Source organism: Podarcis muralis, chromosome 15, assembly GCF_964188315.1.
Source record: "Podarcis muralis chromosome 15, rPodMur119.hap1.1, whole genome shotgun sequence".
Classification (NCBI taxonomy): Eukaryota; Metazoa; Chordata; class Lepidosauria; order Squamata; family Lacertidae; genus Podarcis; species Podarcis muralis.
This window is the reverse complement of record NC_135669.1, coordinates 2,635,161-2,659,708: the sequence shown is the minus strand read 5'-3', so window position 1 is coordinate 2,659,708 and position 24,548 is coordinate 2,635,161. Positions and strand designations below refer to the sequence as shown.

Genomic DNA, 24,548 nt, shown 5'->3' with positions numbered 1-24,548 from the left:
AGGGGTGGAGGTGACAGAAGTGAAAGAGGAATGGCCACACAATGTGCCACAAGGGAAAATGTGTTGTTGTTGTTTTGTTCAGGAGTCCAAAAAGGGATCTGATCTGGTCGGAAGGGGAACAAATTTCTATATTTCTGTTCAGCGGTAAAATGCATTTCACATTTCTGCATCAGGATATAAATGAAAAGCTTTCAGCCCAGTGCTACAGATCTGATGGAGGTTCTAAGAAAGTGAGGGACCAATGGAAGTGTGGGCGGGGCAGGTGTGTGGGAGGGGGGGCCCTGGGGTGGGCTCTCCTCTGCTGGAGCTGGAGGTGAATTCTGCTTTGAACAGCGATTTGAAAAGATGACCTTCAAGGTCCCTTTTTCACTCTCTGAATCTAAGGTTGTCGTGCGGATAAAATGCATGGGGGGCAGTAGCAATATTCCTTGCCTTGAGCAGTTTCTGAAAAAGGCCAAAAAGAAAATGGAAGCAAGTCACTAAGCTAAGCTCTCAATGGACAATCAGGATAAGTGTCATGAGGACACAGTAATCATAATTTTACCCCACTTTATTTGTTACAGATTCAGCGGTGTTTTCCCCAGCCTGAATATGGCAGTAAAGCGGCGGGAACAAACTCTGCAAGATTACAAGAGGCTGCAATCTAAGGTGGAGAAGTATGAAGAGAAGGAGAAGACGGGACCCATCCTGACCAAGTTGCACCAGGTACTGAGCCAAGAGGGAAGGGGGTTCATAGGCTCGCGGTCAGAGAGGATTTGGAGGTTTTGCAGGTGCAGGGTAACATTTTACTGGTTGTTCTGGGACTCTTTTCACAAAGTTACATGTGCTTATCCATATCTCTGAGGTGTTTGTTTTTTAATATTTAGTTTTGAGCTGGAATTTGGGTGGATTCGACCAACAATCTAGAGCGTTCTGGTGTGTTTTAGTGTGAATAGCTTACCTACAGAGAAATCTAGTTTTCACACAGAAGATACATTTGGATGCAGTACCGGCCACAAACCATCATCAGGGCAACTAGCCTTTTCCTGAGCTATCATAGAGCAGCTGACTTAGCACTAGCATGCAACCCGGCACTCGTGGTTTGAGAATCCAATAACAAACTTTGGTTTCCACTTGTGCTTTATCTGGAGAGAAGCAAGCCACATAAACAGGTTCACATGTAACCCTAACCCAGCTTCTCCGTGGTTTGTTTCCCTGCTCTGGAAAGCGATGAGCAAAACGAGGAGTGCTTGAGTTACAGGCGCAGAGGCTAATTTCTCTAACCATGGTTCATGGCCAGTGTTGTATACGTATGAGGCCAATATCTTCATTTAAAAGAAAATCAATCATTTGTAGGATGATCTTTAGAACTGCATATGTCCATTAGGTGCTCAGCTCCCATTTGTATCTTGGTTGCTGTTGTTGCTGACTTTTCCATTTCACATTACTGCCTCCCTTCCTGCAGGAGTGACTCCTTTGCCTCTAAATATCCTGCAAGTATAAGTACACAGTTCAGAGTTGTGGGCACGCATCACAGAATGGCTTCCAAATTCCCCTCAGTACTTTTTTGTATGAAATAATCCAGCAAGATTTCTTGAGCTCTTGAGATGTCTTATGAGATGACTCCTGTGTCAAACAGGAATATTGAAAAGGGTCATTAATCTGTTTTGAAAGTGGGGCTAAGACTAAAGTAAAAAGGTCTTCCGGTTAAGCTGGTCTTAAGCTGGTGTTAAGAGAATTGTATTTAGGATGGCAGTTTTAGTTTCCTAACAACTCACTAAGCGCTACTTTGCGTTTGCTGTGGTTGTATTGGCATCCTGGAGAAGATAGGGTGTACACCCCTAAACTCTCCCTAGGGAGCTGCAGCCAGTCCCTAGGCGCTTAAATGGAAGCGCTCACATTTCACACTTTGAAGTTTCTTGCAGCAAACTGGTGGGGTATCAGGGGTGAATGGATTGCCATATAAATGATGAAGCAGCTCTGAATCTAATGTTGCTAACCCACTTTCCTATGTATGCTGGAGCCTCTTAAGAGATTGGCTTTCACTGAAGAATGCAAATTCTTAATAACTCTATAAATTGGGCATTGTGTTAAAGAATTACCATATCAACATTAAGAAAGGAGAATTCAAGCTTTATAGTAAAGAAGCTTAGAATGCTGTGTATGCATGCATAAAACTAAGGATGTGCCAAAGTGAGCTCCTTTGTCTTGATGACTAAGCAGGGAGGGTTCTCCCCCTCCCCCCGGAATTTCAAGTAGGGCTGTGCCAAGAGGGGAGGGGCACCGTTTTCACAAACATTTTCATCTGTATCAGAAGGCACATGTGCGCGCACACATACACTCCCCACTCCCCCCCCCCCCGGTGTCTTTCGGCAATAGGCAGGGCATTAAGTTATTTTGCCATCATAGTCCTGATTGGCTTGGGATCCCCCTCGAGCCCAGTTTAGGAAGCATGGCCATTCTAAATTAACTTTGTCCTATTGATGTCAGCATATAAACAGATCTGACTGGCTGTGTAACATTGTAATGTGGTTATGTTCAATATGTGATCCCTGACTGGCTAAGACAAAGAAGGATATGAGCATTAGGTCAGGTGAACATTAACAAGAAGGCAAACCATTCTCAACAGTAAGTGATTTTTTTGGAAAATATTTTGGAAGACCTTAAAGCACTACCTTCATCCTAAAATGGAAAGAAGCAAATATTTGCTCCAGCCATGTTTGCTACTCTGCATCTTCCCTCTCTAAGGGCTGAGGGCCATTTCATATGCTGAGGATTAAAAGGACCTTGCTTGGCTAAGCTACATTTGGTACTGAACATGGGAGGATAGTCTCACCAACTGTTGAGGAGGAGGTAAAGGATAACACTTTGTGGTCCTCTTCTTCCACTACCTTTTCTGTTCCCCCAGGCACGGGAAGAACTGAGGCCAGTGAAAGATGAATTTGAGGCTAAGAACAAGCAGCTTCTGGAAGAGATGCCGAAATTCTACAGCAGCCGCATCAATTACTTCAAGCCAAGTTTTGAATCTCTGATCCGGGCTCAGGTATGACTCAGGCAGTCTGTTGCATAAGTATCTGCTTTATTTTCCTTAATGCAACCTAAACAACAAGGCTGTTCAGTAGTACTTCAGTAAGAAAGTAGTGAATGCCATATATAGATGCCATCAATCTGTGTTGGAATATCCAATAGACACAGACCAAAGCCCTGTGGGGATAGAAGGGATGAGAGGAGGAGGAAGACTGCAGCATCAACATGCAAGGGGTTTTTAAGTTTGGCTACAGTTTGACAAAAGAAGAAGGTTCCATACCAAATCACCTGGTGCCATGTGCTCTCAAGACTCAGATTTTCTTCAAATTTTTTTTGATATGTAGATACCTATGTAAAGGTAAAGGGACTCCCTTGGCCAGTAAAGCGAGATGAGCGCTGCAACCCCAGAGTCGGCCATGACTGGACCTAATGGTCAGGGGTCCCTTTACCTTTACACATTAAAAAAAATTTTTGAAGAAAATCTGAGTCGTGAGAGCACAGATTAAAATCAGGTGGTTTGGCATGGAATGACCCAGAATGAAACAACTACAAACATACCGTATATACTCAAGTATAAGCCAACTTTTCCAGCACATTTTTACTGCTGAAAAAGTCCCCCTCTTCTTATACTCGAGTGAGGGTCCCTGTTGGCGGCGGTGGAGGAGGAACGAGCAGCTCGAAAGCAGCCCTTTTGGGCTGCTTGTTCTTCCTCCGCCGCTGCCGCCACCAGCCTCTGCCTCTCGGCAGCACCCTGGGTGGGAGGGCTGGGGGGGAGAGAGAAGCCCCCTCTGCCGTGGGCGCATGCGCGCACACACACACACACTCCGCCCATCAGGAGGTTTGTGGTGTGGTGAACCGGCTTATACTCGAGTCAATAAGTTTTCCCTGTTTTTTGTGGTAAAATTAGGTGCCTCGGCTAATATTCGGGTCGGCTTATACTGGAGTATATACGGTATGTAATGTTCTACATCCTCCCCACCACCTTCCTCCTCCCCTTCCCTGTCCCTTACAGGATCCCTTCCTTTTCCTCTGTTTTTTCCCACCCATGGAGGAAGGGGGAGATCCTTTATATCATATTGTCAGAGACTGCCTCCAGGTCCCAGCTCACAGAGGACCCACGCTAGCCAGCGGTAATATACAAAAGTCTTTATTGAAGTACATTATCCATTTTCAAACCCTAGCGTGCGTCTCTACGTCTAGACACTAGACCGGCGAAGCTCCGTCTGAGTCTCCGCCCCCTGTACACCAGCTTAAGAGTCTAGCCTTACTCCACCTTTTCCGTCTCTCCTTCCGCCTCTGGGTCCTACCACCCCCCTGGGTCCCTTCCTTCCTGGACGCTTCGGAGACGGACCCCTCGGATTCTTCCCCCTCCCTTCGGCGGGCTTTAGGACCTGGCTCCCTATCCGGGCTGCTCATTGCGCCACCCTCTTGTACATTTGAACTTGGCGCGCGCGCGCTGCCTCCGACCTTCCTTTTGACCGTTTCCTCGCTCTCTGATGCAGGCGTGGCTAACCCTGACTCATGTCCTTCCGCTGACGGAAAGCTGCCTGCTGCCGATGCCTGGGACTCCTCCCCCCTACTGCTCTCCGGTGGGGAAGCTGGTCCCGATTTCCAGCTGCTGCTCTCTGAGTCCCCTCTGTCCCCTCCTTCCTGGGGTGTTCCCTCTGGCAACCCCCTAGCTCTGACCACGGGAGCCCCTTTCTGTGAATCCTCTGATTCGCTGGAGAGACTTAGAGACCTCGGGCGGCTCTCATCGCTCACTTCTCCCTCGGATTCCTCCCCCTCGGTCTCTAATTCCTCCCTTTCCTGTCCCTCTGCTCCTGAGCCCCTGACATCCATCCCCCCCTCGAAGCCCCCCCTTCCCCCCTCCCCTCCTTCCGGTGTGGGTACTGGGTGCTCCGTCGTAGCGGGGGTGAGTGCCGGATACAGTTCGTCCCCCGTGTCGTACATCAAACCGGCTAGGTCCGGCTCGTTCTCCGTGCACTCGTTGACGTCGATCTCCTCTGCTTCCATGTCTCTGCCTTCGTGTTCGAACCCCACGTCCTCCCCCCACACGTCCATGTCCGTCTCCCCCCCGTTCCCCTCTGAGGGTGATGTCTGCCAAGGACCCCCCAGCCACTTCCTGCGCCACTGCTCCTCTGGTCGATCGTCCCACCAATAAGAGCGGTCTGAGGCAGACCCCGAGGGTGAGCCCTCCGGGGAGCGTGTGGCTGGTGCCGGTTCCTCGTCCGAGGCGAACCCCTGGAACGTGCTGGCTGAAAGTGTGGGTGTGAAGAGCCAGTCGTCGAAATACTCGGCTGGCATGGGCCTGTGTGGGAAGAGGGCATGAAATTCTTCCTTGAGCAGAGGCTCCTCCAACGCATAGTCCGGCACCCAACTGTTGGCACTGGCCGGGGTACCCTCTCTGGCTAGGAGATATTCTACTCCCTCTTCCCCCCATCTCGAGTCTAAAATCTCTGTGACCTCGTTGATGTGCCCCCCTCTTGGCAACCCTCCCTTTCTGGGCCCTTCTCTTAGCGGGTCTGGCGCTGTGCCTGGCTCCTGAAATCTATGAGGTGCTTTGTAGGGCGTGAGCACCGATCTATGGAACACCGGATGCATTCTGGAACCCTCCGGAAGTGCCAACCGGAAGGCCACTGGATTGACCTGTGCCTGGACTTGGTAGGGCCCTAGCTGCTTATGCCCTAGCTTCTTCTTCGCTAACGATCTGGTCGGCACTGCTTGCGCTGCTAACCAGACCCAGTCTCCCACCTGTATGTCTTCCCCAACTCTTCTGTGTCTGTCAGCCTGCAGTTTGTATGCGTGCTTTGCTAGTTCTAACTGCCTCCTGAGCTGTTCGTGGACTTCCTGCAACTCCGACGCTAAGGCTTCCGCTGCCTGTGGCTCCCCCTCCCCCACTCTCTCTAAACCCGGGAAGGTTCTGGGATGCCTCCCGTTGTTGGCGAAGAACGGCGTCACCCCTGTCGACACGTGCTTAGTATTGTTGTAAGCGAACTCTGCGAGGGGCAGGTAGTCTACCCATGTCGTAGGCTGCTGATTGGCGTAACATCTCAGGTACTGCTGCATGATGGCGTTGACCCTCTCCGCTTGCCCGTTGGTCTGTGGGTGTCTCGCCGACGCTAGATTGATCTTGACGTTCAGGATGCCCATCAGCTTCTGCCAGAAGTTCGAGATGAACTGTCGCCCCCGGTCGGAGAGAATAGACCGTGGCAGACCGTGGACTTTAAACACGTGGTCTATGAACAGTTTGGCGGTCTGTTCCGCCATGGCCACCTTCGCACACGGAATGAAGTGTGCCATTTTGGTAAACATGTCCACCACCACTAGCACTGCTGTCTTTCCCCTCGAACTGGGCAGGTCCGTGACAAAATCCAGGGCCACCCTCTCCCACGGTTCCGATGGTGTCTGCAGCGGTTCCAGCAGTCCCGCCGGCGGTTTGTGAACTGACTTGGCCCTCTGGCAGGTGTCGCATCTCGAGACGTAATCCGCTACTTCCCCCCGCATCTTGGGCCACCAAAAGTCTCTGGCCACTAATTCTACCGTCTTTTCTTTGCCAAAGTGCCCGGCGGTGGGAGAGTCGTGTAGCTGCTGCAGTACCCTTGCGCGGAGGTCGTCTCCCGGCACGTAGAGCGCTCCCTTGCGGATGAGTAACCCGTCTCTTATCTGGAACTCGTCGTCCTTCGCCGTGCCCTTGTGCACCTCCTCCATCTTGGTTCGTGCGAAGGGGTCCTCCTGCAGCGCTTGACGTACGGCGTCCAGGTCCACGGTTGCCGAAGCGCATGCCCACGCTTCCGGTGCGAAAATGTGCTTGGCCGCCGACGGTGCCGCCTCCTCGAGGTATTGCGGCTTTCTGGACAATGCATCCGCCATTACGTTGTTGTCGCCCGGGATGTACTCTATCTTGAAGTCGAAGTCCGCGAAGAACTCCGCCCATCTAATGTGCCTCTGGTTCAGGAACCTCGCCGTGCGCCAATACTCTAGATTCTTGTGGTCCGTGCGGACCTGCACTGTGTGTCTGGCTCCGATAAGGAAGTGCCGCCATGCCTTGAACGCTGCATGGATGGCTAGCAACTCCCTGTCCCAGATGGTGTAATTCTGCTCCGACTTGCTGAGCTTCCTCGAGTAGAAGGCGCACGGCCTCCAGTCCCCCTGCTGGTCTTGTTGCAACAGGACGGCTCCCACGGCTCTGTCTGAGGCGTCTGTCTCCACCCTCATCGGTCTGCTGGGATTCACATGCAGCAGCTGCTCTTCGGACGCGAAGAGGCGCTTGAGTTTCTGAAAGGACTGCTCCGCTTGCTCCGTCCAGATGAATTTCTTCTTCTTGGAGCTGAGCGTGTCGGTGATGGCCGCCGTCTGCATAGCGAACCCCTTGATGAACTTGCGGTAAAAGTTGGCAAAGCCGACAAACCGCTGGACTTCCTTCCGATTGCGCGGGCTTTTCCAGTCCAATACTGAGCGAACCTTGGCGCTGTCCATGGCGAGCCCCTTGTCCGACATTTTGTAGCCCAGGAAATCCACCTCCGTCATGTCGAACTGGCACTTCTCCAGCTTGGCGTACAGCCTGTGCTCCTTCAGTCGCTGCAGAACTTCCCTGACATCCCTCTCGTGCGCCTCTCGCGACTCAGAAAATATCAGGATGTCGTCCAGGAAGCATACGCACTTCTTGTAAAGGAGTCCCGCCAACACGTGATGCATGAAGGCTTGAAAACAGTGAGAGCCATTTTGTAATCCGAAGGGCATAACTCTGTATTCGTAGGTGCCCAGTGGCGTGAACATGGCCGTCTTCCACTCGTCGCCCTCCCGCATGCGAATCAGGTTGTACGCCCCTCGCAGATCCAACTTGGTAAAAACGCGTCCTTTCCTCACCGTCGCGAGCAGGTCGTCTATCTTGGGCATGGGGAAGGCCGAGGGCTTGGTTTTCGAGTTCAAAATTCTATAGTCCACCACCAGTCTTTTTTGGGGCGTCTCCCGCTTCTTCACAAAGAATACTGGGCTGCCTCCCACCGCTTTCGACTCCCGGATGAACCCGCGCTTCAAATTGTGATCTATGAACTCCCTGAGTTCCTGCAGTTCATCCTCAGACATGGAATACAGTTTCCCGGTTGGCAGCGTCGCCCCCGGCAGGAGGTCAATCTTGCAGTCATAGGGTCTGTGCGGAGGTAGCTTGTCCGCCTCCTTCTCACAGAATACCTCCAAAAATTCCGCATACTTGAGAGGCACTGCTTGCAGCGTGCTCAAATGTAGCTGCGGGTCATCCTCTTCCCCTTCTGGGCTAGGTAGGATGCAATGTTCCGCACAGTAGGAGGAGCCAAAAGTCAGTTGGCGTTGGTACCAAGCCAATGCTGGGCTGTGCCTGTGCAGCCAACTCATGCCCAAAACTACGGGCGTGTCCGACAATTGGGTGACATTGAAGCTGATGACTTCCCGGTGATTCCCAATTTGCATCACCATAGGTGGTGTCTGCTGTACCACCTGCCCCCCCAGCAGTTCCCTGCCATCTACTGTGACCACCTTCAGGGGCAGCGTGGCTGGCAGTAGCGCTATGTTGTGTTGCTGAATAAACTCCAGTCCTATAAAGTCCGCATTACTGCCAGAGTCAATCGTAATAGGCACTTCTAAGGTGAGTCCATTGGGCAGCTGGAGCGATGCGGTGAGCTGCACCACTGGTTTGGGCGGGAGGGGGTCTGTGGGCTGCAAAATCTCTGGGGACCTCTTCACTGACTCGTCTGGCTGGGCCCCAGTGCCTCCGTTTCCAGCCAGACTCCGTCGTTTCCCTGCTGTGATCCTCTTTGCTGATTTGCTTCCATTACTGTCAAGGAAGCTGCAGTGTGCTTGTGGAGCCTCTGGGGACACTCTTTCGCCATGTGCTGTCCACTGTCGCAGATATAGCACTTCCTGTTCCCTCTAGGCGGCTTCGTTTTGACTGCTCCCGGTGTTAAGGCTCTGGTTGCTGAGTGAGCCCTAGCACCGCCAATCTCCATCGGCTCTTCGCCCCCTCCCTGTGGAGGCGTGGACTGCGCACGCGCGACATCCCTGGGCAAGAGGGGGGGCCCTCTCGCTGGTGTGCGTCCCCAACGCCCTTCTTCTTTGCTCCATGGGCGTTCTTCCAGCCGCACCCCCACCGTTAGCGCTCTTTCAACCACTTGCTGAGTGGTTTTGGGTCTCTCCCCCCTTGTGATCTCATCCTTGACCTGCGGGTTCAATCCCTCCCAAAAGAGGTCTCTAACAGGCGGAGAATCCTTATTCCAACCCAGGACGTTGACCAATGCAAAAAAGCGGGAATGAAACTGCCTTACGCTGGCTTTCCCTTGTCTTAGCCCAAATATGTCCTTCCGGGCAATGTCAATGTCAATGTTTGATAAAAAGCAGGAATCCATTGCTTTAATGAATGCATCTGCGCTTTGGAGCGCTGGATCCTTATCTCTCCACAGATTGCGCAGCCATGCTTTCGCGTCCCCTTGCAAATGGGACAAGATAAACCCCACCTTCTCTTGCTCATCTCTAAAGTCTTTTTCCAGCAGTTTCAGCGCAAACTGCACGTCTGCTCGGAAATTGGGGTAGTGCTGTAAATTCCCATCGAACTGAGATACAATGCTGCCTCCTCTCTTCCCCAACCCAATCCCCTCGGATCTGGGTCCCGGTTGCCCCTGCTTCGCAAGCACTTCCAACCTGGCTTGGAGATCTCTGCAGGCAGCAGTCGCTTCGTCTTCTCTCTTCCTGGATGCGATTACCTCCGCGTTGAGTTGTGTCACCGCATTTTGCAAGGCAGCTATTTGCTGTTCGGTAGTCATTTCGCCTGACTCTTGTGAGCTCACGAGGCACCAGTCTTCTTCCCGCGCTGCGTATACTCACGCAGCGACTCCTTCGGTGAAGAAAACTGATGAAACAGCGAGACGGAGCTTACTGTCAGAGACTGCCTCCAGGTCCCAGCTCACAGAGGACCCACGCTAGCCAGCGGTAATATACAAAAGTCTTTATTGAAGTACATTATCCATTTTCAAACCCTAGCGTGCGTCTCTACGTCTAGACACTAGACCGGCGAAGCTCCGTCTGAGTCTCCGCCCCCTGTACACCAGCTTAAGAGTCTAGCCTTACTCCACCTTTTCCGTCTCTCCTTCCGCCTCTGGGTCCTACCACCCCCCTGGGTCCCTTCCTTCCTGGACGCTTCGGAGGCGGACCCCTCGGATTCTTCCCCCTCCCTTCGGCGGGCTTTAGGACCTGGCTCCCTATCCGGGCTGCTCATTGCGCCACCCTCTTGTACATTTGAACTTGGCGCGCGCGCGCTGCCTCCGACCTTCCTTTTGACCGTTTCCTCGCTCTCTGATGCAGGCGTGGCTAACCCTGACTCATGTCCTTCCGCTGACGGAAAGCTGCCTGCTGCCGATGCCTGGGACTCCTCCCCCCTACTGCTCTCCGGTGGGGAAGCTGGTCCCGATTTCCAGCTGCTGCTCTCTGAGTCCCCTCTGTCCCCTCCTTCCTGGGGTGTTCCCTCTGGCAACCCCCTAGCTCTGACCACGGGAGCCCCTTTCTGTGAATCCTCCGATTCGCTGGAGAGACTTAGAGACCTCGGGCGGCTCTCATCGCTCACTTCTCCCTCGGATTCCTCCCCCTCGGTCTCTAATTCCTCCCTTTCCTGTCCCTCTGCTCCTGAGCCCCTGACACATATGGACATTGATATTTGTTTTGTTTAAACAATCTGTGTATCCTCTTCCAATTTGCATTCAAGGTGGCATAACAAAATGCCATAAAAATAATCAAAACTTAATAAGAATACAAAGCAATGGCAGAGAAAAAGAATGCAGAATTTTTCAAAAACAGTTTAACTTAAAAGCAGCATATTAAATAATTTAGCAACAAGAAAGGCAATTTGGCAAGCTACATGGTGAAACACAAAAAAAATCACATTAGCTCAACCCATTCAAAGGCTAAATAGAAAGTAACAGCAATGATACCAGGCAGAACTCCATTGGGACTGGCTCTCTCTCTGGTAGCCAGTCATTTGGCGTCCACAGGCAAGGACCTCCAATGACAACCTTACAAGAGCAAGCTAGAATGTAGACTCGGCCCATGATTTGATCAACTCCAGGCACAGGTCTATTAGGAAGAGACATATATTGGGGGCATTCTGTTTACTGTGGTTTCAAATAGGGTTGGTGTGTGTGTGAGATGATCATCTGGTGATGCATGTCCACACCATCTTTCATTTTATCCTGAGATTGCTGCACAATTATGCACTGGAGAATCATTGCCCTTCCTAGGGAGCCAGTTTGGTGTAGTGGTTAAGAGTGGTGGACTCGTAATCTGGGGAAGCGGGTTCGCTTCCCCACTCCTCCACATGCAGCTACTGGGTGACCTTGGGCCAGTCACACTTCTCTGAAGTCTCTCAGCCCCACTCACCTCGCAGAGTGTTTGTTGTGGGGGAGGAAGGGAAAGGAGAATGCTAGCTGCTTTGAGACTCCTCAGGGTAGGGATAAAGCGGGATATCAAATCCAAACTCTTCTTCTCTTCTTCCTTGCTTTGTTACATTGCTTAGACGTCTCAAACCTTCTTAAAAACCCCAAACAGCACTGTTGGCACTTCTAGATTAGTGGCCTGGTAGCACACAGGGGGGCAGTTTTTAGTTGTCATATATGGGATAGATGTGTACAGTAGATGTGGTGCTTGTTTTCTCAACCACTGTCTAGCCTACATTGTGAGCAATGGATGATGAATGGTACATTGATGCCTAAGAGCAACCCTCCTCAACAACAGTTATTGTAGAGGTCTTTTGTGAACGGAGAAAAGCGGTCAGCTTTTGAGAGTTGTCATTGCGTCTGGCCTCCTGCTTAGGTACGGGTGCAGGTAGCTTGCAAACATTTGCAGATGCAGTTGGGGTCACAATGACCCCCAAAGCAGAATTAGTAAGCATTGTGTGAAATGCTAGCCGTGATGGGCGGGGGAACAATTTTGGTAGATTACAAAAAAGGTTTTAACTGGGGGCGGGGAGGGGCATGTTTTAAAATTCAGGCTTGTCAAGGGGTTTTGTAAACCTGAGAGGGACTGTTGACCCCCATTACAGTTTGTAGCCCTGTTAAGGAAACCGAGTCATTTGTCTATTGTGGGAAGATCCAATATGCTGTGTTTTACCTTCTATGCTCCTTTCTCACAAGTAATGAAAAGAACAGGTTCTGAGCTAAGCCTCTGTGGTCAGGAAGAAAAACTAAATAATTTAAGCAGCACTTTCACAGGATCACTTTGACCCCTAGCACTTTGTCTGTGTGTGTTTTTCCAGTTTTCTCTGAAATTGAACTCCAGAGTTGTAAGAATACAGAATTAACACCCACCTAGCTATAAGAATAAAAACATGGATGTTTCACTAAACTTAGGAAGAAGCATCACATGGTAATAAGCACTTCTTCATAGTCAAGGTATATCTAGAGCAGAGCTTTTGAAACTTTTCATGTTGGTGACACACGTTTTAGACATGCATCATATTCTGACACAGTTTTACTGGCAAACTGAAGGTTAAACTCCTTTCCAGCCCTGGGAGGAGCGCAGGGAGCATTCATGCGACACACCTACACACTGCAGCTGATAGTGATTGGGAATTTGAATGCTAATGTTTCCCTCTTGATTGCCAGTGCAATCCTATGCATGTCTACATAGAAGTAAGCCCCACTGTGTTCAAAGAGACTTCCTCTCATGTAAGTGCATGTAGGGTTGCAGCCTAAAAGGGGTTCTGAGTTTGTCACCAGATTCTGTGTGTTGTGCCTGGGCAGATTTCTGGACCATTTGTGTACAAGGTACAAGCTGAAAGGAGAAGCAGCTTCTCTAAAGAAAGTTAGCTGAGCCAGGTTTTAGATTTAGACCTCTGAGGAGTCCTAACTCGGGGCTGTAATCAATAGACCCCATTGCCTTGTTGGGGTCTGCTTAAATAAAGAACTGTGTGCATGACCTCTATTTCCTAGCCTGCGGCCGGAACCCACCCGTCAGATCCTCCCTCGGCCTTTAAGGTCAGAGCAGGAATGAACTCAGGCTGAAAGCATGCAAGTTGTAAATGGACTGAGCGCCACCCCCAGACCGCTCATTCATCCAGCCGGTCTTCTTTTCAGGATCTCTCCCTTTCCACCCATGCCTCATTAAGTTTATTTGATTTTCTATGGTGTTGTATTACTCAGTGGAATATCTATTTCTGTTCTCTTCTCTTCGTGTACCTTTTTGAGAGTCAAAATATCTTGCTGTGCTGCAGCCCTTTGGAAGAGGCTTATGTGTGGCTGACAGATGTTTTCATTTTCTGAATGAAACCAGAAGCGGTGGGTGCTTTTAATGCCATCCGTTATCACTGGTTTAGGCCGGGGGTTTTCCTGCCTGTTTGATTGGCGCCTTTGTCAATGTTTCCGCTCTTGGAGGCTAATGGCCCTGAAAGCCTCAACAACCTTTGGTGGATGCTCCACCTTAAATATGGTCAACACGTTCTGGCACCTCTTCTTCTAGGAAAAAAAGCCCCGAAGGAAACTATTTTTCTCATTGTGAGCAGAAGTATATGTGTGTGAGAGAAAAAGATGAACAGACTGAGAATGCGACCCTGTTCTTTCAGGGAGCTGTTCAAGTGTACAGATTTTTAAAAGAGAGTCCTTCCTGGTGTTCTGATAATAAGACTCAAGGCACATTATTAGGCCATCGGACTAACAAACCTCCATACCAGGAACAGCTTCACCTCTTTAGGTTTTCTGAATGTCAGCTTGCTGCTGAATTCAGGTAGGTAGCCGTGTTGGTCTGACACAGTCGAAGTATATAAAAAAATAAAAAAATTGTCCAGTAGCACCTTAGAGACCAACTAAGTTTGTTCTTGGTATAAGCTTTCATGTGCATATCTGAAGAAGTGTGCATGCACACGAAAGCTTATACCAAGAACAAACTTGGTCTCTAAGGTGCTACTGGGCAATTTTTTTATAGCTTGCTGCTAAAAACATTGAATCAGAACCTGTTTAAAAAGGGAAATAAATAAGGGCAGTTCTTTATGTAAGGTTTTGTAATATTTTAACTACAGTTGTAGAGGGTTCCTTGGCCCTTTCCTAAGTTCAGTGTAGTGTAGCATTGAAGAGCATTAACAGGAAGTCTGTCAGAAATGGCAGCGGGACCAGGAGTTGACTGGGTGGCTTTAGGCAAGCAGCTTTTCTTCCCTGAGCCCTGCTCTCCCCCTCCCTCTACTGGCCTGCCTTAGAGAGCTGATGAAGGGGGTGGGGGTGGGGTGAGATAACATAAGAATGCATTCTGAGCACTTAGAAGAGGTACTAGGCAAAGTATAGTTTAATTTATGGCCAGCAGGAGGATCATCAGGGGAGAGACTGCAGCTCTGGGGTAGAGCATCTGCTTTCCATGCAGAAGGTGGGTAGGGCAGGAACTGTCCCCTGCCTGGAACTCTGAAAGCCGCTGCCAAGCCGTGTAGACAATGGACCGGTGCTGTAACTCCTGTGTTCCCATGCACATCTGAACCCCTTTATGCATTGGATACAACAGCCAAGCAAACAGAAGTGGGAGCTGATGAGTAACAGGCTCATTATTGTCCAGGGATGCCTACCCAGGGGGTCCCTCCCATGCCACCCCCCCCAATTTCTCTGTTTTAGTTATTAGCAACAAAGATGTGTTAGCAACAACCCAAGAGTGTTGTGGTCGGAGGCTCCTCTGTTCAGTGGTGTGGTCTTGATTTTGTTTTCCATATATGGTTTTGTAATTATTTATCATTATTGCGCAACAGGTTTACTGGCTCATCTGTTCCCAGGAATTGTTCCAGGTCCCAAGAATTGTGGAAAGTAACTTAGGACTTTGAGGCTGTGCTATTTGACTGCCTTTTCATGTGGCACTCCCAGCTGGCAAGCGAAAACGGTGTAAACTCCCTTTTCACAGCAGCTGCAGTTGCACATGTATGGATTTAATCGTGTAGTAAGCAAAGCGATGAGTCTTCCTGTGTTACTCTTCTCTCAATTCCTTCCCACTTCATGTTGCGTAAATGCCTGTTGTGGTGAAGATTGTATTTATAGCAGAAATCCCACCTCAGAGGCAACAGAGCCCTGAAAGAAACCTGCATGGAGCGTTTGACATGCCAAGGAACATTTTGCGCTATGGCAGTGAGCCTGAGAGAACCTCCAGCCACAAAGATGAGATAAGAAATTTTTTATTCCATTTTCAGGAGCCATTGTGGTCTAGTGATGAGAATGTCAGACTCGGACCAGAGAGATTGAGGTTCAGATTCCCTCAGCCACAGACACTCTCTCAGCTTAACTTACAAATTTGTAATGAAGAGAAAATGGGGTGCGAAGAACCATCTTTGTCACCTTGAGCTCCTTAAGAGGGGGATATAAATCTAATAATTATTTTTCAAATGCACACACACAACAGTCACTTGTTTTCTCCAAACCATTAACTGTTTTAAGAAATGTGCCGTGATTGTAGATGGTTTGTTCTCCAAAACATCCTTAAGTTTAACTGCAGTTAGTCTAGGTTCAGAAGTGAGGTAAGACCAGAGACAAAGGCCAGAGAAGGAGGAGGAGGGGAAAGTGGTGTGTGAACCTGAGGCTCTTGCTTGCAGTGTTAGAACATAGCTTAGCAGAAGGGCTTGACTCCCTTGGAAGCAACCTTAGTCACATATTGTGTGAAAAGGCTGCCATAGTATGAAACAACAACAAATACCCTACACCCCCCCCCAACACTGCTTCACTCTTAGAGAGGGGGGAAATGCAGCAAATAGATGCCAGTTCGTGTGTCACAGCTTTGCAAAGAATTGAGGGGAAACCCACTTGCTCTTGGGTCACCCCCCCCCCGCCTGATGCCAAGGGCTGATGCAGCATCCGTCCCCCCCCCTTGTCTGGTGAATATTGAGGGTAATGTTCTAATGATAAATACTTCTGCCCACCCACAAACTTTTCCCCAGTCATAGGCTTTGAAGTTCCTACACAAAGATGAAAGGGGGAGAGTTTGTGCTCGCTTGTTGATGAAGGCTTGCGAAGAACACTTCCTTCTCTTCTTGTTCTTATCGGTTTCTGGTTTTAAATAATTTCTCAGTGTTTAAGACATCTGTTGCTGGAAGGGTTGCGTGAGTACATGCACATGTTGCATGTACACACACGTATGTACCCAGCAGGTGCATCAAGTCAGTTTTCAGAAGCTCTAGCTAGGGAATCAGTTTCATTTGTGACTACAATTAGTGTGGGCAAAAGAAGCCTCTTTCTTATCTACGCAGTGCTAGCATACTGCCTTGTCCTCATGTGTACGAGAGGAGAGGAAGCTTTCCACTAACATAGAACAACTCACCAAGAACAAAGATGCCAAATAATCCTATGTAACTTGAAAAGTGGGATGTTTCAGCTGTTTCAATTAGTATGACGTTTTATTTGAATACTAGTACCCTTCTTCTTCTTTGGCGATCACTCGTAGCCGAGTAAGGGGTCCAGGTAGCACTGTGGTCTAAACCACTGAGTCTAGGGCTTGTCGATCAGAAAGTTGGCGATTCGAATCCCCACGACGGGGTGAGCTCCCGTTGCTCGGTCCCAGCTCCTGCCAACCTAGCAGTTCGAAAGCACGTCAAAGTGCAAGTAGATAAATAGGTACCGCTGTGGCGGGAAGGTAAACGGCGTTTCCATGCGCTGCTCTGGTTCGCCAGAAGCAGCTTAGTCATGCTGGCCACATGACCCAGAAGGTGCACGCCGGCTCCCTCGGCCAGTAAAGCGAGATGAGCGCCGCAACCCCAGAGTCGGTCACGACTGGACCTAATGGTCAGGGGTCCCTTTACCTTTACATAGGTATCTGTCTTCAAAAAAAATTGAAGACAATCTGAGTCATGAGAGCACGGTCCTCTTGTCCTCTAGTTTATTTCTATTTTTTACTTCACCATTTTTCTTCCCACAGGCATTCCTCATTGTAAATTAAAAATTCGAGATTCCAAATTCTGTAAAAGCTCAAACAATGAGTTCTGAATGGAAGCAAGCAGATTCAGAAGAGATCTACAAAATATTCAAATTTGCATAATTTATTCTGAGTAAAATCTGTGGTGTATATAATTAGCACATTTGTGGCCTTTATTGCTAAGTGCAAGCTTTGCTTTGATATCCAGACCCCCATAATTTTACATATTTTCTAAACGCTTGCTGTTTTTAAAGATTTAAATTTTGTTCAAAATATACACAATTAGAAAGAAGCATAATATTTGCATGATTTGGTATTAATCGGCACACTTTGGTTTTATTAATATAGTGTTTTATTTGCATAGAAGGGTTTGGGGGGGGGCGGGGGGAGGGTTGGCCCAGAATTCATGCTGACTTCATACACAAAATTCAGGATTTTGCGAAGTTGCAGAATACCTGCCTGACCAAAAGCAACTCTTTAACTATTGGACTTCAGTGGGAGATCCAGTTGCAAATGAGCCTTATCCAGGAGCATGGGATTCCCATAGTGGATTTGAAGAACACTGGCTGAGTGTGGGTGTGTTTGGCTGTTTTGTTTCTTTTTGAAATCTTGGTGGAGGTTTGAAGTTTTCTGTAATTCTGTCCTTTCTTAAGTCATTAGCAAATGCATAATATATGGAGTCTGGTGCCCTCAAGTGGATTTACTTGTTCAATGCGGCTAATCATGACGGTTCCCTCCTCCTTGAGGAAGTGACTACACTGTTTTGGGGGTAGTTACTGCTGTGAAGCGGGACGCGGGTGGCGCTGTGGGTAAAACCTCAGCGCCTAGGACTTGCCGATCGTCAGGTCGGCGGTTCGAATCCCCGCGGCGGGGTGCGCTCCCATCGCTCGGTCCCAGCGCCTGCCAACCTAGCAGTTCGAGAGCACCCCCGGGTGCAAGTAGATAAATAGGGACCACTTACTAGTGGGAAGGTAAACGGCGTTTCCGTGTGCTGCGCTGGCTCGCCAGATGCAGCTTGTCACGCCGGCCACGTGACCCAGAAGTGTCTTCGGACAGCGCTGGCCCCTGGCCTCTTGAGTGAGATGGGCGCACAACCCTAGAGTCGGACACGACTGGCCCGTACGGGCAGGGGTACCTTTACCTTTACCTTACTGCTGTGAAATTCTCTTTCTCATAGCTGCAAAACTATCCGGGGTTTGAGGCTCAAAGTCACAGGGAGCTACTATTTTTCCTTGCTTTCTACTTGCTTAGTGGTAAAAACCTGGCCACCTTCCAGCCTGTGTAGAGTTCTGCCACTGTGGTAAAAGGAGTCTGCTGCACATAGTATCCTTGTGCTCATTAAGAGGAATGCTGTAGCAAATGGGCACAAATAAGGATTCTGCGGAAGAACAATGGCTCATTTGTATGAAGTTTTTAATAACAAAAATAAAGTACCTACCTCCAAAAAAAAAAAAAGTGTAATTCCTGGAATTTATGGTTTTTGAAGAAGCAATGTCCAAAAATTATTATTTTAAATGCTCTGTTTATCAGATTTTTTTATACTGGCCTTCAGCAAATAACGGGGTGGTCTACAAAAGTTAAAATACAATAGAAGTACAAACCAGCAGGGTGAAAGCAGTAGTAAAAATCCCAGGAGAAAATGTCCTTTAGATGGTAAAAAGTCCAGGAAGATGAGAGTCTCTTCACCTGGTGCCAAAAACGCATTGGAGTAGGAATCCATTGAGCTTCCCTGGGATGGGAAGGAAGTTTCCATGGCCACAGAAAAGGCCTACTCCATTTTCTTCCTGCCTCCTCTCCTCTTCATTTCAATTAATCGGTCTACTGGGAAATGTTCAAGTGCAAGCCTCATTGAAATGACTTGCCTCTCATTTTGCCATCTTTATAATGGCCTCCAAAATCTGCTGGTGGAGGCAGCAACCTTACGCTGCATCCTGAGACGGCTACACCTGGGTTCCATGCTCTCAGTCAGCATAGTTGGTGTTTGGGCCTCCCTTAAGCCTGTGTTCTGTTGCTGTCGGATGCCCAGGCCCATTCTCTGCCTCTGCCAGTTCAGTTGTTCCTCATCCACTGAAGGCAGGCTTGAGACCGCACATCTTCCCGAAATGCACTCTTACCTCAAAGTTTAAGAGTGCCTGCCCTGGGCCTTTGCGTCTGCCCTTATGAGAGAGAAGGGGCACCTGTTGGCTCTCCTGTGATTATTCCTGGTCAGGGAAGGGTGGCTTCACACTGCCCCCACAGCCATGCTTCTGCAGAGCGGGGGCACCTCTCTGTGGAGCCTGACAGAGGTACAGGCTGTTCAGTGGCCTGAAAAAGCATCCGGTGTCCCACAGCAACCATAGAAATGAGGTTGCATTAGAACCACTTCCCCTCTAACCTCTCTAATACTTTTCTTCAAGTTCTAGCTCCTACAGATCTGTTCATGCAGATGGCTGCAGCATCATAGGCAGGTCAATCTGTGAATTTTAGCCAATGGTGGCTTTGCACAGCTGGAAAGCTCTTGCACAAGTTTGGACAATCTACTTTTCACAGACCTAACGAAGAGTGTGAAAGGTTTTGTGTACCTTTGCGCTCATTGTTAGCTGTTTGCCGGGACCCAGTGACAATGTGTCAAGTAACTTTTGCTGCATAGAGTGGGAGAGCCAGATGGGGATGCAGGTATTTTCATGTATCTTGTGGTGTGTTGCTTCTTTGCACGCATATACCGGTAAATGACTGGGGAGCGATGGGGTTCTCATTTCTTATGCTGCTCCCCCTGTTACATGGAGACAGATGGTGCTTACAGTTTGTGGTTTATAGCTACTAGTCATACAAAAAGTTCTGTGCTTCTAGGCATCTGTGCATGTAGAGACTACATGCTGGGGCCTTTGTGTGCAGCCACCCAATTAAGTGCATTATCCCGAAGGCCATGGCTCAGACAACAGGCTGCTTATGTCCTGTTCAGCAGAGGGGCTCTTGGGCTCTTGAAGAGGTGAGGGAAAGGGGCACTGATGTTGACTAATATGGTACAAGTAGTGTTTCCTGGAGCCAAGTAGTTTAATGCCACAGCATGTGATTAGCCCACTCAGCCCCTAGTGGTTTGGCTCTTCCTATTTTGGTTGTTCTGCTCTTGCCGATTTCACTTCATTAGTCATTGTGTAAACCAGCAGTCCTGCTGAATCACCAGAAAGTGCAGTTCTGTTACCTGGTGATGAGAAGGGAGAGCAGCGCTATAGCGCAGGACTTCTGTCTCCTGATGGTTTCCCCACTCCAGCTGCTAATAGATGAGGCTGAGGAACAGGGGTGGGGCCTTTGAGAATTCGTTGAGATTTAGGTGTTCCTGAGGAGTAGCAGCCACCTCCCCCTCAAAATAAAAAGCCGATTCACTGTGATGGTGAGGGGAGAGGCTGTCTCTATGGAGATGGTGTATATATCTGTACCCAAAACATTTGCTCTTACACTGATGAGAGCCATGTGGTTAGGAGCAGCAGCAGCTTAGCAGAGAAACCAGTCTAACGGGAGACCTATGGGTTGGTTGGTTGGCAAGCAGGCTTTGCATCATTCCTGCCGCACATTGTAGCTGAGGACAGGTTTCTTGGGTTAGGGCCACTGCTACTTTTATTCTACCTTCTAGTTCTTTTCCATAGGAACCACAAGACCTCCTTGGTTAGAGACAGGTGAAGTTATTGGTTGGGATCCTTTGCAGAGCAACATTCTCAGAACCCATATGCAGGCTTTTAGGATACTGAAAGGATTGCTAACAAGCCAGATACTATATGCACCACATTCATCTGCCCAGAGCTTAGAATTCTGCCTACCAGTGTTGTGATCACAAGACCCCACTCCGCCCATGACCATAGAATTTTAATAATGAATTAAGCATGACCTTCCTAGTTCTGCTCTTCTTATTACCAACACTTACTGTTCTTCCTGTCCAGCTTGGAACTGAAAAGGTAAGAGCAGAATTACTTAGCATTTTTTTTCCTTCTTGTATGGCTACAGCATTTTATTTTATTTTAAACACCTTCTTTCATGGGACTCAAAAGTGGGGTTTCTTGGGCTCTCAGCTGGCCTCCCACCAAGGCACTGACTTCAGACCACGGCAGTGGTGAAAACCCAAGATTCCCTGCAAAGAGGGCTGCTCAGTGATTTGAGGGCAGTTACTAGACCAAGGGATTTAGTAGTGAGCACAGGCATAAAAGGAGGCAAAACTCTCCTGCTAGCGAAGCTGGGATTTAAAACAAGGTTCCTAGTTGTGGTTACATAGTGCCACTTGTCTGGAGGGGCGCCTTGGCAGACGTCATCTTGCAAAAATGAACACTTGAGCCACATTATTTGTCAGATATTGAGCTGATAAAATGATTTTTTTCTCTTTAAAAAAAAAAATCTCCTCCATGGAAACTTCCAGATGGGAACAACCATGCAGTGTGCTGCCTGTATCGCTGCATAATAATTGTAGGGCACAGGGAGTAACGATGGAAAAGCTGGGATTCTGAGATTCTTTGCAAAGCTTACTGCATCAGCTTCTGTTGCTATGGTGATAATGCATAAAAGGGGCAGCAACAGCAGGCAGTGTTGTCTAGTGGGCTCGGCAGAAGACAAATGGTGTTTAGCATCCTCCAGCTGTAGATCCCCGCGCTGATCTTGAAGGGAAGGCACCTGACCCCTTGGGCACCTGTCTAGGACACGGGGATAAGAATAGCCACTTTGCGGAGGTGTTCGGAGGATTAGCTGGCATCTGTGAAAATCCTGCCAATGCCAAGGAAAGGGTTAAGCTGGGCCTACCGGCGTGTCTCCCTCTCGGCTCTATGGCTTTAAAAGCAGTTTGGTGGAGGAGAGCAGGAAACACCATTCTCCCCCCAACTGCTGGAAAGGTCAGAGTTCATGACTCACTCCTGCTACCTCCTCTGCAAGGCTCCAGACGGCTGTGTAGGAAGAGGGGTTTGTCACAGATCCCCTTCAGAGGTGGACATAAAAGCATCGCCAGCAGCAGGATCAAGCAGGAGGAGGAAGCAGAACAAGACTAAACGTTTTTCTAGCTTTTTAAATATACAGTAATACACTCTTATGACTTGTGTCCCAGATAGTTTTCTCACAGCTGCTTTGAAACTTGCAAACCGTGTCTCTGCATCTCCATCATTCCAGCTGAGTTGTACCTAGAGATGCTGGGCTGTGATGCTTTCTCTCACTTTATGTGCCTACTCCTCCATATCTCAAGGAATCACATCTATTTTTAAAATAATCATATTGATTGCTTAATTGATAATCTGTATAAATTTGTATGAGAAAAACCTATTTCTAAGGCAAACCTACTTCCTGTGGTGTAAGAGATGCTTGTGTCACCTTAAAATCAGCCATCAGTTTAAGAGACATTTCCCCTTTGCTTCTGGTGTAAGATGGTGCTTGCCGCCTGCAGTATTTATGAAGTAGTTGCATACCAAATAAAAGTACCCTGTGTGTGGTTGTGGGGGGGGGGGGGTTTAAAAAAAATCTAGTTACTGATTAAGGCACCTTTTTAGTTCAAGCAATTTTAAAACAGTATAACAAACTGAGTAAAGGTCCCAAACCTGCTACTGTAGTTAAAACAATTTGGCTAGCTGTTGATTTATTCCTTGGCCATTGTTGCAATGACACCCAACATTTTAAGCATACAGTGCTGTTTATTGTAAACCTCCCCTGCCAAAAACATGAGAGTATGAGAGACTACTTAACCTTGTTTTTTAAAAAAGCCCATGCTCCAACCTGCCTTTTTAAAAATCTGAGTGATTTCTCAAATAGCACTGAAGGTTTGTAACCAGAGCTGAAATGTTTACAGCCATACTCTATTCATATTTACTCAAAAGGAAGTCCCACCATGTGAATTGCAAGCTTGGTTACTTAATCTAACCAATAATTAACTGACTTAAACTGTGCTCCTGTGAAGTTTTTTTAAAAATAAAAAAGATTTATAAAAACTGCAGATGGCAAGTGCTATTTCAAATGGCATGTCCTTCAGTGTGAGAAAGGAGGGTGCCTGTAAGATACTGCGCACAAAGCCTTTAATTTTGGCTTTTTACATGCAAATTTATACAGATTTAATCACTCAACTAAAAATCATGCAGTCAATCACTCAATCATAATTTTTTTAACCAGGTGACAGCCCTTGCAGTAACCAGCAGACAACCACACAACATTGCTGGCTCAGAAACTGGCATTTTAAAAATAGTTCAGTCACTGCAAGCACTAAAACACTTCATCTGTATCTTCTTGGGAATGCTGAGGGTGTGTGGTGGTTATAGATCACAGGAAAAGCCTGTTTGGATTTTCTTCTGTTGAGGAGATCTGCTTCTAATGGGACTCTTCCCTCCCCACCCCCTCCAGGTTGTGTACTACACTGAAATGTACAAAATCTTTGGTGACTTGACAGAACAGATTGATGAGCCCGGCCTGACGGATGAGCAGAGGCAGAAGGAGAACGAAGCCAAGCTGAATGAACTGAGAGCCCTTTCCATTGTGGCTGATGACTGACCTACAACTCGGACGCTCCAGGCTCACTGCTGTTGCTGCCACGTGGGGGAAATGGAGATTGCTCCTTGCTCCTCCTCCTCTAAGAACCTGGTCTTCTCTGGATTTTAACCCATTGTATATATGCTCGTCCAGATTGACATGGCATCTGCACCTGGAGCTGCAGCTCCTGTGGGTTCCCTCCTGACTCTTCTTGATCCTGGGCAATAACCAATCATTGCCTTAAGACACTACTGTCAATTGCAAGCTTTTCACTGATGTTGGCTTTCTTTCACAGCATATTCAAAAATGTGTTTGCCTGGATGCTTTTTATCATCATTATGTGAGACACTGAATCGCCATAGTTGACCAGATTTAACATAGGATTTCACCTCTGTGCCCTTAAGAGACATCTTATCACAACTAGCAGTGGCACTGTAGAGTTTGTATGCCTTTGTGCAGTAGAATACTGTCAAAACAAATTTTTATACTGAGTTTCAGCATTATCATCCCTCCTCTCACCTGTATGTGGTTTAATTTTTCTGAGCCCAGAGGAAGACAGCCAGCATTTATAATGGACCATAATTATATGGTCAGCCCTGTGGAGCTGTGGAACCTCTATGTGCAGTTGTATAAATAACCACTTGAATATCAGTTACAGGTTTGTAACCTGTTTTCCTGTGCCTCTGTTAACTACATGCAATCTGTAAGATTGCCTGCACATTGAGTATTGGAGATGGGATTAAGCTAATGAGAGAGCACCACGTGTAGCGCCATTTTCTTAGGGGAAGCTGCTATGGAAGAGAGGTTCCCTTCCTTGATCTTCTCCCCACTTTACAACAAGGAAAGCATCTGTGCTGCTCAATATTTCCCACTCTTTTACAATTAAATAAAATGTATGGTGGTAGGTTACTCTTAAGTTCTTATGTTACCAATGAATTTATTTTTGCAAAAGGAAAAGGGGGAAAAATCTGCCCTTGGCTATTTTTCCATCTTCCTTCTCTGTGCAACCACTGATACACACACTGCTGCCCTCTCCTGCCTGAAAAGGCCAGTCTAAAGCAGCATGGACCTGTTGCATGAGAACAGAGTTGAATACATGAGGCAGCAGCAGCAGCTAGAACTAGCTGCTAAGGGAACAGAGGAGCTGAGCTGAGTTTTGATGAGTTTAAGAGGAGGCAGCTGTGTGAGATGTCTATATT

The 24,548-nt window shown here is 48.2% G+C and overlaps 1 protein-coding gene across 4 annotated transcripts in view; it reads left to right on the top strand.

Annotated features, from left to right (window-relative positions):
- BIN3 (bridging integrator 3) overlaps positions 1-24,265 on the top strand; it is a 131,538-nt gene extending 107,273 nt beyond the window's left edge. For 3 of the 4 annotated variants that reach the window (XM_077919642.1, XM_077919643.1, XM_028708927.2), the window contains 4 exons: positions 564-705; positions 2,888-3,022; positions 3,914-3,958; positions 23,224-24,265. In XM_077919642.1, the coding sequence (XP_077775768.1) occupies positions 564-705; positions 2,888-3,022; positions 3,914-3,958; positions 23,224-23,370 (469 nt within the window). In that variant the 3' untranslated portion in view covers positions 23,371-24,265. The remainder of the gene's footprint in view (positions 1-563; positions 706-2,887; positions 3,023-3,913; positions 3,959-23,223) is intronic. The other variant, XM_028708926.2, reaches the window with a different exon arrangement.
- Positions 24,266-24,548: the final 283 nt, after the last annotated feature.